General features: G+C 39.0%; 1 protein-coding gene across 4 annotated transcripts in view; it reads right to left on the reverse strand.

The window, feature by feature from the left end:
- The window catches only part of KLHL1 (kelch like family member 1), a 240,447-nt gene extending 226,252 nt beyond the window's left edge, over positions 1-14,195 (reverse strand). For all 4 annotated transcript variants that reach the window (XR_008731043.1, XM_055702900.1, XM_055702899.1 and 1 more), the window contains exon 1: positions 13,662-14,195. Coding sequence is in view for 3 of the 4 variants with exons in the window: in XM_055702900.1 (XP_055558875.1) it covers positions 13,662-14,170 (509 nt within the window). In the remaining variant the exon portion in view is untranslated. The remainder of the gene's footprint in view (positions 1-13,661) is intronic.
- Positions 14,196-19,727: the final 5,532 nt, after the last annotated feature.

The following is a 19,727-nucleotide window of genomic DNA, read 5'->3' on the forward strand; positions in this document are numbered from 1 at the left end:
CTCAAGTGTATTTGAGCTTTTCCTCCTGCACAGTAATCATGGGCAGCTCTGTCTAGACTACTACACAAACAGGCAAGAGAGAAAAAACAAGCCCCTGAACAGTGAGTTATTCAACTTTACCTCGCAAAGTAACCTATGCCTAGATACACCACTGTTGTACTATAACAATTAGTCTGCAGACAAAAAGGAGGGGGGAGTTCTTTATTTTTTCAGTTTCCTATATCGTGAACTTTTTCATTGGTCTTTTCAAGATACTCTTGTGTCATGCACAAGGGAATTAATTTCAATTCCAGCAAACGATTTAAGAAACATCTGTATCAGTTCTTCATCACTGAAATTTTGACAGAACCTAACTTTCCAACAAATTTCTCCTTCAGAAGGAAGTCTCATAGAAGAGGGTTCATAGGACAAGGCAAATTCTTTCCCTTCTTAATTATTCTCTGCCGGTTTTTTGCTACATAATTCCCAACCACCACTACAAAAGAAACAAGCCACTTCAGACAAAAATCTCCTGGATTAGACAGCCATGTTTGATTCTGTGAGTTACACTCTTAATGCTGTGTACCCTCTTATTATGACAGGATTAGGAGCCTAGCACATAAAAATATCTTTAAACTCTGAGCTTTATTAATGCTTGAAGCCTGTCACGAAAACAGTGTCACCTGAAAAGAAATCAACCTAACAACTTAGATGGTGGTGAAACAGATGGTACTAGAGCATATTTAGTGGTATTAGGAAACTATAAAAAACTACTTTTAAGTCTTAGTCTTTATTTTGTATCTAATTCACTATTTGTTTCTGGAAGCAAAAACCAGTATTTTGCACAATCTTCTTAAGATGATATAATGAGAAATATACCACTGAATGGGCTCATTGGTTTGATATCAATGAAGATGGTACAAAAAAAGGAGCAAACTAAATTTCACATTATAAAAATTCTACAGTTTGAGGAACCAAATTCACAAGTTTTGATTATATACTTCATTTTTATGAGTACTGTGGATGAATTTATTTTACTATGACATTTATTTGAAGAAGATATAGGGTCTTGCCTTTAAAGACTGAGAAACAGCTAGTTTCAGTTTATAAATTTCCCTATGTAACTCAGTTATTTTTGTTTCAGTATTCTGTCTTTAAAAAACAGACGTAGTACTGGAATTTACTTCCAGTTTGTATAACTTCATTAAACTCTAAGCTTTTTAAGATATGAGTATGTGTGTATGTTAAATGCCTAACATTAGGGACCAATTTTGGTTATGCGTAGTCATGAGATTGGGCACACCACAGTACTCCACTGGAAGAGCAAATCAAATGAGGAAGCCATAAAACGTCAAGAGATGTACTCAAATTATAAAAGATATATTCAAAGAATGTTATGGTGGTGGATTTGCATGGCAAGGTTTTTTTGGGGGGGCTGCAGGGGTGGCTTCTGGGGGGATTGCCAGGGGCTTCCCCCACGTCCAGTGGATCCGGCGCTGGCTGGCTCCAGGATGGGCGTGCTGCTGGCCAAGACCAGGCCGATCGGTAGCGGTGGTGATGGTAAGTTAAGAAGGAGGAAAAAAAATTAAAATCTGCACCAGCAAGAGAGAGGAGTGAGACTATGTGAGACCAACAACTCGGTAGAGATGTTGGTCTCAGCCTGTGGTGAAGCCCATGGTGAGGCAGGCTGTGCCCCTGCAGCCCACAGAGGTTAATGGTGGAGCCAATACCCACCTTCAGCTGTGGAGGACCCCAAGCCAGAGCAGGTGGATGCCCGAAGGAGGCTGTGACCCAACGGAACCCTGTCCTGGAGCAGGTTTGCTGGCAGGACTCATGGCTCCACAGGGGACCCAAGATGGGGCACTCCATCCCTGGAGGGCTGCGCCCCATGGGGGACACACACACTGGAGCAGTGTGTGAAGAACTGCAGCCTGTGGGAAAGACTCACGCTGGAGAAGTTCATGGAAAACTGTCTCATGTGGGAGGGAGCCCAGGCTGGACAGAGGAAGTGTGTGAGGAGGAAGGAGCAGCAGAAACAACTGTGTTATCAACTCACCACAGCCCCCATTCCCCACATCCCCCTGCACCACCGGGAGGGAGGAGACAGAGAAATGGGTAATTAAGTTCAACCTGGGAAGAAGGGAGGGGTGGGGAGAAGGTGTTTTTTTTATTTGAATGGTAATAGATTAAATTAATTTTCCCCAAGACAAGTCTGTTTTGCCCAGGACAGTAATTGCTGAGTGATCTCCCTGTCCTTCTCTCAATGCCTGAGCCTTTCATTATATTTTATCTCCCCTGCCCAGCTGAGAAGGGCAGTGACAGAATGACTTTGGTGGGCACCTGGCATCCAGCCAGGGTCAACCCACCACAGTTGTAAAAACAGGATGACAAAAACCCCATACAAAAGGTTAAGAGTTTTTTTCAACTCTATGTCAGTAACTGTAGCCAACATTTTCATAGAAAGCTGCTGATTGATAGTTCGTAAGACATTATTTAATGCACTTCCTTCCTCAAGGCAAAAGGGCCGTCATGCTTAAATATGTCATGATTGACAGACATTTGTCTAACCTGTTTTTCTAATCCCAGGTATCAAGTAGTCCACACCACTCCCAGGAAATCTGTTCCTGTGCATCAGTATCTGTAGAATCACTTTCTTACTGATCATCCCATGTGTGACTTAAATCCTTTAAGTCCTTTCCAACATTCCCTGGTAACAATGAATAATGTTAGCAATTTTTAAAAAATAAATTAAAAAATTAAAAATTCTTTCCTACGGTAATCTTTTTTTGGTACATGCTTCCTAAAATTCTGGTGACTTTTTGCCTGGAATTTCTCCAACAATCCCTACATTTCTTGCCTGTCCTGTACAACAGAGTATTGCTGAGGCTCTACGAAAACTGGTCAGAGAAGAGGAACCGAGTTGTTTTGCAGTCTGTCTATCTGTTTATAGATTCCTATTATTACATTTTAGCAGCAGCGTGACATTGTTGACTCATTTTACTTGCTGTTTACTAACTGCAAAACTTCTGTAAAACTGCTATCTAGACATTTGATCCCACTGGGTATCTCTGCTGCCAATTCTTGTGACAGGATAGCAAGTTGAACTATTCCATATTCATTTTTTCAGAGGATATCTCTGGTTTTTCAAGACTATTTTGCATTCTAATTCTCTGTTGTAACACACTGCTGAATCCTCTAATACTCTTTTCATCCTTTTTTATAAGAAGCATATGCTTTACTTCATTATATAGTCATTAGTGACTACAATGAAAGCACTGGGGCCAAAAGAAACACACGAATTCCAACCGATACAACTACAGTTCCTAATTTTGCATGTGAACATGGCTTTCCTCTTGCACCCCTTTTATAATAGTTTCCATAAATTCCATTTCCACCTCAGATGAACAGTGTACAGAAGCATTCACTTTCATCTAAATTTCAATCCTCTCAAAGACTACTACATTTTCTAACAAAAGTCATTAATCTTCTAAATAACAAAAGTCAAGATATGCAAAACTCAATTCAGGAGGATTAATTAGAATCAAATTTGTTGGTGAAGACATTGTTGATTAACAAAAAATTATTTACTGAAGATTATTGTATCTATAAAAGTCTTCCAAAATGTGGCACTAATTTGAAGTCCTTGTGGCTGTCAAAAGAAGACTAAAAAGATTTTACAAAATTGTTCCCACTAACTGAAAAATATTAAGAATTGTTTATTCCACTCTTTACTGCTCTCTCCCTTCTTACTCCTACCTCCTTCCTTGTTTTGAGTCTTAGATATTTTGAAGTTCAGCTTACTATTGCTACGTTAGGGTAGATTTTTAATTTATTTTGGAGCATTTTTGACAAAAGTATAATTTGTCAAATTATATTTGAACTTCAGATAAATGATATAAAAAGTAGTTTGTCATTGTGGATAACTTAATAATAAAAATTATGACAAAAGAACTGACCAAAAATATCAACTTACATAAATAGAGCCATCAGACATTACAGAGAGGGTGTATATTTAGCATGATGATTAGTACTACAAAATTATGTGGAAAATAATTTTATAAAAATAGTATTTCAGACATTGATAAATTATCATAAGTCAACTGCATGCATAAAAACATAACAGTGCATGTATAGATTAATAATGAATGGATGTATACTAATATTATTCCATATTCCAATTTATAGGTAAAGAAATAACAAGAAATTTGAGGAAAAAGTGGTGAACCAGGTCAGCCTGAAGGCCTGGATTAGTTATGTACCTATCTCCTGTCTAAAACATAAGAAGAACTTACGTCTCCATAGGCAGCCAGAAGTCTAAGGACAGAAAGTAGAGTGTCCATCTAAAGTGCCACATTCTTGCAAACACAAATACACTGTTCTTTTTGCAGGTTTTCTCCATATTTACAACATTTGCCCAAGAAACGTAAGACAACTTCTATGCCCTGAAAGAACTTCTTCACTGCTAAGCTAAGCTATTGTGGGAGGAGATAGTTTCAACAAAACCGCACAGCACAGGAAAACTATGTATTAGGTATGCATCCTGTATTTATTCTCTTTATTCCTACACTCTATTTATAGGTATGAATCACACAGTTTAAGAATCACTAGAAAGAATTAGGAGTCTAAATAGGATTCAGTCCTAGAATTACATTCAGCAAAGAGGGTGTAAATGTGTGATTATACCCGTTCAGATGGAAGGATCTTTTGTGGTCTTTCATTTCATTTGGGTTTGGGTTCCTCTTTGAGCTTCGCACAAAGCAACACTAAAATAGCAGCAAAAAAGTACCATAAGGTCAAAATAATGTTGGGTTTTCCATATGTTTAGAGTGGGAGGAAGGATAAAAACAGATGACAGGCAAATCCAACTGTTATAAAAGGTTGAACATTTTAATGTTGATAGGACACAGTAAACCAGAAAATTTGCCTAATACAGTTCAAAAAAGATTGAATGGCAAGTAATGTGTTCCACAGAGTGAGCCCAGCCATGTACTAGACAAGAAGAAAGTAAGTGCCTTAAATTCAATCAATTTAGTGTGGTAAAGATTCTTGGTTTAGAGTCAAGAATTATTTTTTTTATTTTTGAAACAGACATTTCCATCCTTCAAACTCATTTTGAGATAATGGCAAATGTTGAAACAATGCCAAAGGCTGAAAGATCAAATCTCCTAGATCTAATTTTACATATTTCATTTCTAACATTCAATTTTAATACAAGTTAAAGCAAATAATTCCAAACTGTGGAATACACACCATGCTGAACTAAGCCTTCATCCTCTGTGCACAATTACGTTGGTTTGTTTCTGAGTATTAAATATTTGTGCTCATCCTTTTCCTTTTTTTTTTTTTTCATTAATTAAAGTCAGTATTTTTCATGTGAAAAATATCACTATCATGAACTCCTGTAAATTGATGTCTTTGGTCTGAAGTAAAAGCAGTTTCTGTACAGACACTAGGCTAGGATGACTGTCTTGTGATTTCTGTGAGTTACTCCTAGGGCATGCATAAATCTTTAACTTTAAAGCCTCCAGACACATCAACCCAGCTCAGTCAAGTAGGACAGATCAAACTCCACATGAAGTAGTGAAAATGGAAATCTAGAAATGACATGTGCCTAGGTAAGTGAAAGGATGGATTCTGGATCCTTACTGCTATAAAAGGTGTAAGTGACACCGCCAAAATGTGGCAGGGAGATACACAGTAAAGGACTGAAGAAATAGGAGGTATGATTAGAAATGTGGTTTGGAAAAGCAGACCACATGTGATAATGATCTGTGATGCTCTGAATATGTATCTTTATGACTACTGGTCTAAACTTACAGTAATCCTCAGCATTGCCAGTACCAACACTCAAGATTTACGTTGGAAATAGAAGACATGGAATTAGAGTCATATACATTGCAGATAATACAGTATTTCTTGTAGTTGACAAAAGAAACGAAAGCTACAGGAAAGAACAATCTGACATAAATTGAAAGCATGTATTGAAATTTCCAGATAAACCTTAACAGTAACTTTGAATAAACTTACATTTCTTTGTTTATTCTGCAGCTAAGTAATTTCATTTCAATTTTGTAATACATGAAAGAGTATTTTAAAATTGTAAATTATGACATTTTAATCTGTTAGTACAGTTAAAATTAACATTTTCTTTTTAAATAAAAGATTGAAAAGATTAATGGGAAAACTTCTTTAAAAATTATAATCTTTAGTAAAACTATTACAAAATTGATAATATTTTAATATTTTGGATTTTTGTTTGGCTTATATTATTGGTAAGGTATGACTTTTTGAAATAAAAATCAGAAATTTTAGGCACTGCTGAATTTTTATTTTTGGTAAAGTTTAGGTTTGGGGGCTGGGGCTGGGGGGGGGGCGGAGCAGGAGCTGCTGGTGGTTGTGTCAGTATTACTAGGCATGACCACACAGTTACTTATCTATCCATGGAAGCTACAGCAGTTCTCAACTTTTTACAGAACAGATTTGCTTTCTGATGCTTTTAATAGCACACATGTAGGAATTTCCCTAGTGCAAATAGTTTATTTGAGGTCATGAATCCTGTATTCTAAAAACACCAGGAAATTTGTATACTAGGAAATTCTGCCAAAGCATCATAGCATAATATTTAAGGAGCAGTTTTCACCTAAAACGCAAGTTTGATAAATAAAAGGAAAGAGCAATCTCTTAAGCAACCTGCAACAGGATATAAAAAAATGTGTCACAAGGATAAGAAGTAGCTATTAGAAAGCAATGGTCACGTGTTAAGAATATGCTAACCTATATGTAGCAGCACAACCCTTACAAATTTAGCACAGCTTCCAATATGCTCTGATTTTTTTCCATGTACACTATTTACGTGAACTTCACCGCTCACAAAAATAGCATAAGTGAATCAACTACAAGTTAGTAACTGTGTATGAATATAAAGATTAAAAATATGTGTATATGCATAAATATTAAAAATAATTATAAATATATGCACTTTATATATATGTATGTATTAGGATGTTTATATAAAGAAACACAAGTGATACAGATCTAGATGTCTGTGTGCACACACAGACCTATATATGTCCATATTACTACTCTTCTCTGTATGTTCTTTCCCTTTTACTATGGAAAGGCTGAACAGCATTTCCTTTTTCTAATGTTGTTTGATGTTACCCTTAAGACAACCGTAGTTTCAGAGGTATTTTTCTGACTTAGCCACTCTGTGCAGCTGATATTTTCACTGCCAAATCTTTTCTTCATGTTGCATCTTTTGGAAATATTCTGGCAAAACAGTGCAAGCATTTCTAAAAATAAGCCCAGAGGGGAAAAAAAATATTGGTTTAGCCAATATTTAATGTGCATGGATAATGATAACCACAACAAAAATAACTGTCAAGTCTTGCTTTCTGGTGGGTTTAGTGGGCCCATGTTTCAGAGCAGCACCTTTACATTTATTGGGATGAAAGACACTCTCCTTACTAACGCTATGAAAAGCTACCAAGATTTACTTGGTTATATCCTTTCAGAACAGTTTGCATTTGCAATGCAGACTTCAAATGATGTTAATTTCCTCAAATTTAATTGAACATTAAACATTTAAATAGCACATTTAAATCTGAACAAGCCACTTTAGATGACTGTTACACTCAATGAAGAGAAATAGGCATGTCTGGAAGACAATTCACCTTATTCTAAAATGTGCATCTCAGAAAGAGATAAGAAAAATCCCCATCACTGACAAAATGGATTACTCAAACTTAGGTGTCTTACTGACCCATAAACGTAGCAAATGGTACCATCAACTTGGCAGCAGTTAAGGAAACAGGTCAGAGAAACACAAGAAAAAGTGGGAGCTGGGGAGGAAACATAGGAATCGGAATTCTATCAGGATTCCATTAAAACTGACAAAGCAGCTGGAGGAAAGAGTAAAGGATACTGAAATTCAAAGATTAGGAAACAGTGACAGAGAAACAGAAGAATGAGAGGTCTGACAACCTGTTAAGGAACTAGGGAACAACTGAACTTGTCTTGTTGAAGTATTCAGGACAAGATACAGAATGAATGGACAGTTCTGCATTAAAGTAACCTGGCAAGTAAGGCAAAGAGGTTGATCATAAGAGAAGACAGTGAAATCAACTAACGCTGTCTGGGTAAGGAACCTAGGATTTCAGTAAAGCAGTCAAGAATAGTTTGAGACTGTGAAAAGGAGGGGAAAAAAAGAAGTTAGAATAAGATCCAGAAGAAGAACACATAATTAAGACAAAAAGAGTTTAAAGAGGGTGGAACAAAAGGAATCTAGGATCTCAAATGCAGCAGAAGACTGACTTGATATCCCTTCAGCTGTCATATTCCCCAATCTTTCTGCAGAGTGTATGCAATCACCATTGTAACTATCCACACAAAAAGTATGAACTTCCTTGTGCTAGCAGTTATTCTACCAGTTCCAAGTGGCAGTGGGATATATAGTGAATCCTCAAGTTTCACTCCTGCATCCAAGTGGTGGACAAAAGAAATGACAGCACGTGAACTGACATGTTATTCTGTTTCCTTTGTTTAAAAAAACCCACCTGCTAAACAACCCACATTAGAAATACTGTTCTAGAAGCAACACAGCCAGAGACTCACAGTTAGGAAATTCTGGATCTAGATTTTCCTTTAATATAATTCCATCAGCACAGTCTTTAGCTGTATAATCATGCACTATTTTTATCACCAGATTATTTTGCAGCCCATACACAGAAGATATACCCCTCTGAGAATTAATCAGAACTTTGGAGGAGAAAGGTCTGTGGTCTGCGTTGTGTACGAACTCTGCCTCTTTTGCTGTGAAAGTCAAAAGTGTAAGTATAACAGCATAAAACTTATACAACCATTTTTTCAAAGTTTAATAATTGAGTTGAAAAGCCAGTTCATGGTAAAGACAAACAAATTACTCTCTTCTGATTCCATAACCTAGAAATGAAGAGTTGTGTGATCCATATTCCACCCCTAGCATTCAATTACATTGCTAACAGAGCAGCCTACATGAGATAACCAAGTCAATGGAAAAGCTGCTAATCTATAGTATCTAATTTTAGGATCTGGCTATCTCATCAGTATCTACAGTTCATATTTTGATATCTAAATAATACCAAGGGGATAGAACCTCAGAAAGGCCATAGCCATGTTCAGTTGATAAATACTTAAAGGTACGAGAGCTCACAGGACAGACAGACACAGGAAGGTGTCTTGATTCCCCTCTTTTTGTAAACTCAGGTACTGAGGTCAAAGCTGTAAATGGGAAACTACATTTACTTAGAAACCAGAACCCAGAATCCTCTCTTGAGATTAGATATATATACAACAGTACATCAAGTACTTAAGCTGTAAATTTTGATGACAATTTTATCTACATTTTCTAAAATGATCAAAATATTTTCTTATTAAATTAGAACGCTGCACTGAAATACTTGCTCATCCTGACAAGTTTCAAACTCTTAACTTTCTTTATCAGCATGCTAACCACAAGTTGGTATGTCGCTAAGAGAAAAGGAGGAAGACTTGAAAGTAGGAGAGACCAATGGGCAAAAGCATCAAAAAGCCAGATTTGTGGGATGAGAACAGAAAAATAGGAAAGAAATGCATACCCAACAGCTTTGATCCAATAGTTTAAAAATACACATTTTTATGTTCCTGATTCTACCCTAATCATTATCATTGTTCCTTATAAAATAATGATTTAATTTAAATAAATAGTTTTGAGCACAGAGACTTGTAAACAAAATTTCTCAGTTAATGTTTGAATTACAAAATTATGCTCTCACTTTTTAACCATTTGGATTCCAGTTAATACTGATTTTTTTACTTCCCAGAGACAGGTTCAACAGAAACAGTGGAAAACGCTCTTTCCTCATTACTTTTTCTAGCAAACCAAGATAAGAGTGTGCAACTCTGCCGTGTGAGGAGGGCACAGTACTCAGTACTTTCACTTCTGGCTTTACAGAACACTACTATACAGTATCTAATGGTCGGAGGACTTGCCATCTTTCAGAAGCTGTATCTTCAAATACTTCTCTGTATCTTCAAATACTTCTAAGTTTTAAAAGAGACTTCTGCACTGTCAGTGCTTGCTTTCTGTGCATTAGGCATATCTAGCATCCCCTTCTCGGAGCTGTCTCTTCCACAAAGTGTTAATTGAATCCTGTCTTCCTCATTCTTCTTGCACACAGCCAGAGTCTCAGACTGGTTTGCAAAAGGGATCATCATTTATGGGTGCAACTGAGAACACCGGAAATAGCAGATGAAAAATGCTATGTGCTCTGAAACCAGCAATTCAACTCTTCACTTTTGTCTCACCTTCTGTTTTACCCCTCCATTGTGAAATAGGGCTGTTGTAAAGACAAACCCATGACTAGCTTGTGAGGCATGTACCAACTGTAGCGGTGAACAGCACTGAGGGCTTACGACCAATTATGTCTTTATAAGATTTGGACAGTGTAAACCAAGTAAAGCATGCCACCATTACGTGAAGAAAATGGAAAGAAAGTACTGACTCTTTGCTTATTATTTGAATACCATTTATGTTGAGAATTGATAAACATGTCACATGAAAAAAGCTATCATGATCATGCACAATTCCCACTATAAACTCATAGAAACTGATGACTATATAGAAAATCTTAGCACTGGTATTTTCCAAGTGATTTATAACTGATTTATAGATCTTAATTGTAAATTCATTATTTAGATATTATTATAAAATTAAGATCAACATAGGACCTACATTTAAATATCTACTGCAGTTATTGCCAAATTTTTCATGCAAGCTCTAAAACAATCTGGTGCAAGTTTTCAAGCAATTTCAAGCGATCAAATAGCATTTTAACACTAACTGTTAACTGTAAAAAATTTTTTGTTTGTTTTTTACAATACAACATGCAATGTAGAACAATTATGTCAGTATTATATATCAAGCATGAAGTCTAACCCTTTAGTCTTCTTAATGCCAATGGGACTATCCACATAACCTTACTTATGCGTATAAGTACCTGTACAATTAACATGACAGGTTGTTCTTTAGAAGCTTACAAAAATCAATAAAGTAGAATGTACTTGTTATTACCCAACCATGCTCTCTTATTAAATACATTTCATAGTATCTAACAGAATACTCAATGAAAAATTAAGAATTCAAGATCATTCAGCTAAGCATTTAACTTATATGTGAAAACAGAGTAACTGCAAATCCACCACCAGCCAAAACCAGGAACTCTGCACATGAGACGGGCTGCAAAAGACTTCCAGTACAGAATTCATGTATGAAGCAGAGGGGAGCAACCACGAAAACAAAGTAAACCAAACCAAACCAAAACTCTTTTGGGGATACAAGGGTCCTAAGTAGAAGACAAAAGAAAGAGGGGGGAAAAAAGTGCAATCTTCACTACTTGCACATACAAATGAAGAGTAAAAATAACAACAAATTTATTAATCTCAAGCATAAAACCAAAGCCACCTTGTCAATCTGCTCCTCACATTATGTCCTGCCATTGGGTTCCTAGCTAATATTCAGAGACCTCCTGTTCACAATATCAGAAATACTGCGGTTATGGTCTATATTGGAACATATCCAAATGTTGAATTCTCACTGCTTTCACAAAACTAAACTAGTGCTTTCCGAACAGTCATAAATTATTAAAGTAGTTGCTAAATATGTATAGGACAAACTACTAAGCCGAGCCAGGAGTTAACAATTTTATACTCATTGTACCAAACATCCAGGTGTATGCTTAAAGGCTTGGTGGAAGTTCCACATAGTTGTCTTTTTTATGTATTTGGTAGTATTTATTGTTCAGGACTGAACAGCAGTTTACATATCCTGTACTCCTAATGAAGTAATGAAGTTGGCACCATTTATAAAAGCTTAATTTCTACAGAAGGAGAGAAACATAACTTGTCAGAGGATTAGAATTCTGTTGGGTCACAGAATTTTCAAGCGCAGGACTACCATTTTTGCAACACTTGACCACTTCTTGCCATAGCATTCAAAATTCACATAGGTAAATGAAAGGTTCTTACACGGAAAAAGAGAAAGTCTCAGACTCTAAAACCATCTTAAACATTTTCATAGCTCAAAAGGTGGCATTTTCATTAACAATAAAATGGTATCTCCCTGCCAAAGTTATTTTAAATCTGAACAAATTTTAGCATATTCCTTCAACAAGACTAAGCAGCTACTGATGACTAGATGTATTGTTTCAGGAGCAGTGAATGAAGAACCCAAGTGCAGTAAGAATAGAACAGATATATATTATCACTGAGTACATATGTGACAAGGAAGTTAATTCTAGCAAGTCAACTTTTATGGACAAATCAAGCTTCTTTCAGTATGCTGATCTCTGAAGTTTCTCAGATCTGTGACGCACCTAATATAAAATACCTAATATAGAATGAGGTGGTATTTCTACCAGTTTTTAACCTCTTCAGTTCAGAAAACTTGAAGGGATAATTTTATTTTACTTGTCTTTATAGTGCATCTCAACATTTTGTATTGAATCCTAAAATATGCATCTTCCTGTTGTTCCGATTCACTTCCAGTGTTCGTGAAAACTTCAGCATCACTTTTTCTTAAAAAATGTGCCCACGTCATTCATTAGCTATTCCACATTTGTTTAAACAATGTAGCTCCTACGAAATGAACTATGCTAACTGACAAAAGTTTCAAGTAGAAAATATATGTTTTAGGTCTCTCTGAAAAACCTTAACACACTCAGTGTTTATCTGCAGCCATATTAATCCAAACATATGTACAGTGCTGTCTCTTTATCTAATTAAATATTTAATAACACATGCTTTACTTTTAATATGAAGAACACAAATCATTCTTTTAATGTTTTGAAAGAGAACTATACATTTCTTTCCATAGAAGAAGTAATAAATTCCTTGTAGGAAATGAAAATTACATGTGGACGTGGGGGCAAAGAGAGTTAAACCAATGAAGGGGTTTATACTCAAGATTTATCTGTATCACCGTAGCTTTATGTTAGCTACATTTCCTTCTTCTAGTGACTGCAACCTGTTTGTGCTGGGGGGACGGGGACTGAGAGGGAAAAGCAATTCAACATTAACAGAAGTTTCACACAAAACACAAGCTTGTTCTCACAACTCGGGTATCATGACTCCTAAAACAAATTCCTGTTTTTCTCTGAGGTAGGCTGTGACACGATTTAGTCGCCGAGTTCCAACAAAGCGGATGTTTCTACTTTTGAGCTTCCACCTGGCATCCCAGCACTCGGAACAACATCACCTCCCGCCAGCATTTTAATCAACTTCTGAGAAAGTTGGGTGTGACGATCCGCAGCGCGGAGCACCGGCGTTTGAGGGGAGCTTGTGCCCGGGCCAGCCCCGCGGGCAGGGCAGGGGCAGGGGCAGCACTCTCTGCCCGCAGCACCCCGAGGCTGGCCCGTCTCGCCCGGAACCCTCGGGCAGCCGCCGCCGCCCTTCCCGCGCAGCGGGCGCCCCTCCGCCCCCAAACCTGCCATTTCCAACGAGGAGCCCTCCCGCCCCCAGGCCCCACCTTTCCTCCGCAAGGACGCCCGCGCACTCGCCCACCTGCGTGCCCACCTGCGTCCCCACCCCCGTCACTCCCGGCAGCCCGCCCCCACAGCCTGGAGGCGATGGCGCCCCGCGCCCCCCCGGCCCTCGCCGCGCTTCCCTACCTGTGCCCGCTGCCGTCACCTGTTGCCCGGCTGCCTCCATCCGCGCAGCCCCCCGGAGCCTCCTCCTGCTCCGGCGGCGCCAAGGGCTTTTCGGGCTCCCGGGCCACCTCCATCCCGCCGGGCACCGCCTCCGCCTCCTCCTCCTCCTCCAGGGACTCCACGTAGAAGACGGTGCGGGGCGGCGGCGGCCCCGGCCCGTGCCCGTGCCCCAGCCCGTGCCCCCCGGCCGGCCGGCCGCCGGCAGGCAGCAGCGTCCCGTTGGGCGGGCTGGCCGTGGTGGCCGCCGAGGAGGCGGCGGAGGAGGCGGATTTCTTCCAGAAGGCGCTGTTGCCTCTCTCCTGGCTCTTCAGCAGGCGGCTCTGGCTGGGGCCCCAGTGCTCGAAGCTGCTGTCGGGCGGCAGGCAGCCGCCCCCCGCCGGGCCGCCCGCCGGCGAGGGGTGGCTGAACAGTTTCCAGCGGAGGCGCAGGATGTGCTTCACGTCGAAGTCTTTCCTGCCGGAGCCGGACATGGTGCCGCGGCGGGCGGGGGACGGGCGCGGGCTGAGGCGGGACTCACGGCGGCCAGGCAGGGCCGGGTGGCGGCGGCGGCAGCGCGGGGCGGCCCCGCTCCCGGCAGCGGCGGCGGCGGTTCCTCCGGACAGCGCCGCGCCTGTAGGGCGAGGGGTGGTCGCCGCCAGGAGGAGAGAGATGCGCGCACACACCAGTGCAGAGGGAGAGAGAGAGGATGGATGGAGTGATGCAGAGAGCTGAGAGGAGGTAAAGACACCCGGCAGGGAAGGGAGAAGGAGAGAGCGAGAGATGCCCAGACCTGACGAGAATTGCACGGTGATCAGAGGAAAGGGGAGGAGAGAGAGGCAGAAATGAGAGACACCTCTCAGGGGAGACTGGCACTTGAGAGGCAAGAGCGGGTGAGGCAGGCTGCGAAGACGTGCTAATCTGATTAACGGGGGAGCGAGCGGAGCCACAGCCAGGAGAGAACCGGCGGCGGCAGCAGCCACGGCGGGAGCCAAGCGGCTCTTCCTCCGTCTCCTACAGCTCCGTGACCGAGTGCAGCCAGAGAGGAAGAAGTCACCTGGAAGCCCCTCTCCGCTTTTCCCCTTCCCAGCCCATTTCTCAGGGGAGTCCCATGCCTACAGTTATCTGGGATGGCAAAGCCCAAGAGCTGGCACAGAGAGAAAGCGAGGCTCTTTTATATACACTGCCCGGGGCGGGGGGGGGGGGGGGGGGGGGGGTGTGGATCACGGCTGTGAGGCTGTCAAGGTCCTCGGTCTACAATTTTCTATCTATCTCAGCGCCTTTCAGCGACCCCACCCCCACCACCCCCCTGCCTGTGACGCAGCTGTGCGCTGGGGCCGTGAGGGCGAAGAGACGAGGGAAAAAGAGATGCCTCAGTCAGCCTCCTGCAAGTAAGTTGGCAGGTCACTAACTGCCTCTCATGGCCTCCTCCTTCCCTCGCTCCCGTGCGGGTCTTCTCACCTTGGTATTTTGGTTCTGAGACCGTTGTGCAGCCCTGACAGCAAAATAAAGCAAAACAAGTGTGGCAGCAGTAAACACAAGAGCGTGAATCAGTACAGGAATACAGGCTTAGACTGTGCGCAGCCTGGGTGAGGTTACAGGTTAACAATTAATTCTGCAGGCTCCGTTCATTAGCCTGTTGGCTCAGTGTTGCTGCACCAGTAGAAGACATTGGGTAGAGGGACAGTGTGTCAAACAGAAATCGCACTACGCATCTGCTTCTTACCTTTTATATCTGCTCTTAATGCAGTCTGACAGTGCTAAACCCAAGGGAGTCTCCTTCACAACAGAGAGATCTGCTTAGGAACATCTGCCCACTTGGGAGGGGTGTCACGAAGTACACTGCATCTGGGACATAATTACAGAATTAAAAGCTTTATGGTGACAGGTAGAGGGATATGGGGGCAAAACTGCATATCATCACCTGCTAGCTCATAAATCCCTATGCATGAAAAGTTGCCAGCAATAAGATGATACACAGAATGCCTGCAATCCACCTGTACCTTATAAAGTAGTATCTTAGAAAAAGATTTTTTTTCCCCTAGGTAGATGATGAAAAAGATCATATTTTCCTCCAGTTACTCTTTGCATTGGCCAGCTTTACCCATACACTCATAAGCTATGAAAAGTCTGTTACACTAACTCTTTGTGAAATCAAGAAATAAAGAAATTCTTTCCCTCAAGCTGGAATGCTTTAACTGCTCATTCATAAAACACTATAGCTTGAAAATTCCTCCAGAGAAACACAAAGTCAAACATTATTTAACAATTGTATTACTGTTTTATTTACTTTATCACAGAAATATATTACTGTTCTATTTAGTTTATCACTGAAGTAGTGCTTCTGGATACAAACGATGTTAGGGTTTGTGTTCAACACTGATGAAGTTCTGAATTTTACAACAAGAGATTCAGGACACAAAGTCCTACTTTCAAAGGAAGAAAAATTGCCACTGTGCATTTTAAATATTGATTCATGCCATAACAGCTGGACTGCAAACTCTCTAGTGCCTCAATTTTGCTGTCAGTGTTCAGTGATTAAAAAAGACAAAAAACATTCTAAAGCAAACAGAAGAGACAGTTCATTTTTATCCAGGAACTGATCTGAGTGAATATGTGCTGCTTGGGAGAGCAGCAGGGAGAAAAGCCTGAAAAATCTTCATCTAGAATAGACAGGTAAAACTTTAATCATTTCAGAGACTTTAGAAATGCATCTCTTATGACAATAGATATGAAACCATCTATAGCGAATCCCAGTTATTTAATGTCTAGTTACAATCTCTAAAAGATGTAAATAGTTTTCATCAATGAATGCATTGATAGACAGTATGCTATCTGTTCTGTATTTAACACCTCTTAAGTGATTAGGACAATTCAGAAGTATTCTGATCTGAGGAGAATTACATAATTTCCTTGCCATATTACAAATCTTAGATATTTTACAGTCTGCATTAATATTTTAGTTATCATTTGATACGAACATTTGACAGGTTAGATTCTCTAGCTTTACTTCTTTTACAGAGATAAGTATTAATGACAATATATTCCACAAAATTGTTTTTCTGAATATATTTTGGAGTTCACTCAATTAATATATTACAGTATCACTAAAGAAAGTGATTCAGGTTTTTTTATTACCTTTCCAGTACAAACTAGCAAGCAATTATAAGGGAAAAAAGTAGAAAACATTTCAGGTTATTTGTTATTGATACTTTATTATTTCAGTTATGTCAATAGCTGAAATAAATAGTCTTGAATATTTTTTAAATAATTGAAATCTCAACTGTTCATTATTTCATGTATAAGCCTTGATATGCTTTTTAACATTACTTGATGCTTTCATATATTAGTAAATAATTTTTGCAAGAGATGTGTTCATTTTTGTATGTATACCTGATTTTTCATGTATGGAAATGTATGAACACCTCTCTCTCATAAAATGAAATCTGGAAAACTATCTTGATTTTCTTAGTTCATATCACATTCACAATTCTTTTGTCGACATCCAGTAAACAAGAGCTACTACCCCCAAAAAAGCTACACTGAAGAAGCAGCCATTGTCACTATGTAGAGTTAATTAATAAATTGTTTTCTGAGCTTTAAGTGAAGGAATGAAACAATTCAGTTTACTTAGGTTTTCATAGTTCCTTATCTTCGTGTTTCCTTGCAAACACTTTTGACATATGTCAGTGAGGCAAAGAACATATTCTAGGTCATTATAGGAAAAGATGAACACAAAATGTCTTTTGAGTTTCAGTTGAAACTTCTGGTACATAAGAAGATTAATTTGACCTTAGAGGTTGTCTAGATTCACTTCTCCATCCAGGAGAAGTAAATATGGTTCTCTACTGGAGTTCTAGGGACTTTGCTTATAGGAATTACAATAAAATAATTAGTTTACTAGCCAAATATGTCTTAGTCTATTCATACAGGGTTGACATAAACATATAAACAGAATTGTGAAAATACATGTATCTCTTAAGTTGTTGAAGGGAAATGTCCTGATGCCTAACAGCCATCTGTACCTTACCCATTCAATGAAGTGTAGCCAAAATAATAATAAATGCGGGTAACCTGGCCTGTATCTGTTGGTTGCATGCTGTAACATAGTGTATGGCATTGTATTTTGGTTTATTAAACAGCACGTTTCTGAACTTCCTCACCTGTTGTAGTTTCCCCAGATTGTTCAGAACTACTCAAATCTTGAATAATTTTACAGACCTTGCTTGAAAGTGGTTATGGCTCTTTTTCCTTTATTAGGTAAACAGATGAAAGTGGTTATTCCTTATGTGCCTGTTATGAGTCAGATTCCTGACACTTTCTCTGTGTGTTTTTGTCTTTCTAATGTTCTCCAAATGAATTAGATTCACATAGTCTTGTCCCTAAGGAAGTTTCATGCTCATGTTTTGTAGGAAAATTGGCCTAGGGCTATGTATCCATTTAATAAATCATCCAAGTAGTAAAAAGCACTTCCAAAAGAGAAGAAACTGTAAGTCATCATCCAGACTAGTCAGACTTTATTAACCCTCTTTTTACCCTCTTTTTTCCCTCTTTCCATTGCAAAGCTTTGGAGTATCGTTTACTTTTAGGTTTCAGATGTTTTACATGAAGCTGTTTACATGTTATACCATGCACACCACAGAGAACTGATAGATCAGGAATAGAGTTAAGTTGTATTTGCAGTTAAGAATTGCTAAAACAAGCAACAGAAAACCATCATGCAAAGTAATCTGCTAACAGTATCCTTAGGGTTATGAAGTCTTAGTCTATGTGAGTCTCCACATTACATTTACATGAATTCAAAGGATAAGCAGGAAGTGAGTCTGAAGGTGATTCAGCACGTTAACTGTGGAATGATAGTTATCAATGAGAGAATGGATATACCTCTCAGCAAATTCAAGGGTAAGGGGTAGTTTTGTTACTGAGTTTTAACCTGACATGTATTTTTAATCCAGAAGACACTAAATTTTGATTAAAAGAAGCAGAAAAAACCTAAGAGACATCACTCTGTTTTGGACAAGGACGATACTAGAAGGAACGGTTTTAAAACAATTCTCACTTCAGTGTGGGAATTCTCACATGCATGAATGAACATGTACTTCAGCTATAAAGATGCTGATTTGGTGGGTGGTTAATTATACATTCGAAGCAAGAATTTGAGGGTGTTAAAAAGGTTACTGTTAAACAGATCTATGGAATACTCAAGCTAAAGAAACTAGAGAAATTGATGGGACTGGACACCAAATGAGAGATCAAAACAATGAAGAAAGTGGCAGTGTGCTAAATGATAAACAAATAATGTCTTAGACTTATTCTTTACATTTTTGTTGTATACAAATAATTTGAACAAGCTTTATGAAATCTAGATTTATTGTGAATCAGTTTAGATAAGTAAACTGTGAAACACTGAGAAAAGATGGCAGTAGTGGGAAACTAAACCATTAGGTTGTTTATAATGCATGTATGTAGTGCCATGGCATTGCTGTGAGTTAGGAAGGAGAGTTTCAGATTGTTGAGCTGATTTTCCTCCCATAATAGTATATGCAGACATATTTAAAATACTATATGTATACATTTATTAAATACGATTGTTTTCTAATGGTAAAAAAGAAATAACAAAAACAAATAGTAAACCAGAACTGTTTCATTTGTCAGCTCTTGTGTCTGAGTTTTTATAGTGAGATTTTTTCAACTAAGATTGAACTTTTGAGAATGAGTTTGCATTTGATAAGTTAAAAGGTTAAATGATGTTGTTTTTCAAAATTAACAATGAGCTAGCACAGCACAGGATAGATTTCTGTAAGTCTGATGACATGAACGTTTATTTCAGGTAGTGGCAAAAATTGCTTCTCCATAGTTGCTGTTTACTGCCTCGTTAGTAATACTGGATAAAATAATGATATGTGAATGTCTCCCAGTGATGTTTTTAACAGATACATTTTATTCTGCATTGCAGGAGTCTGGAAGAACGCAGTCAGTGATCTTACATTATCTTGAGGGACAGTTGCTTCTTTAACCATTTCATTATGGTCACAAGCAGTTGTATAAACA

Source organism: Falco cherrug, chromosome 2 (assembly GCF_023634085.1).
Source record: "Falco cherrug isolate bFalChe1 chromosome 2, bFalChe1.pri, whole genome shotgun sequence".
Lineage (NCBI taxonomy): Eukaryota > Metazoa > Chordata > Aves > Falconiformes > Falconidae > Falco > Falco cherrug.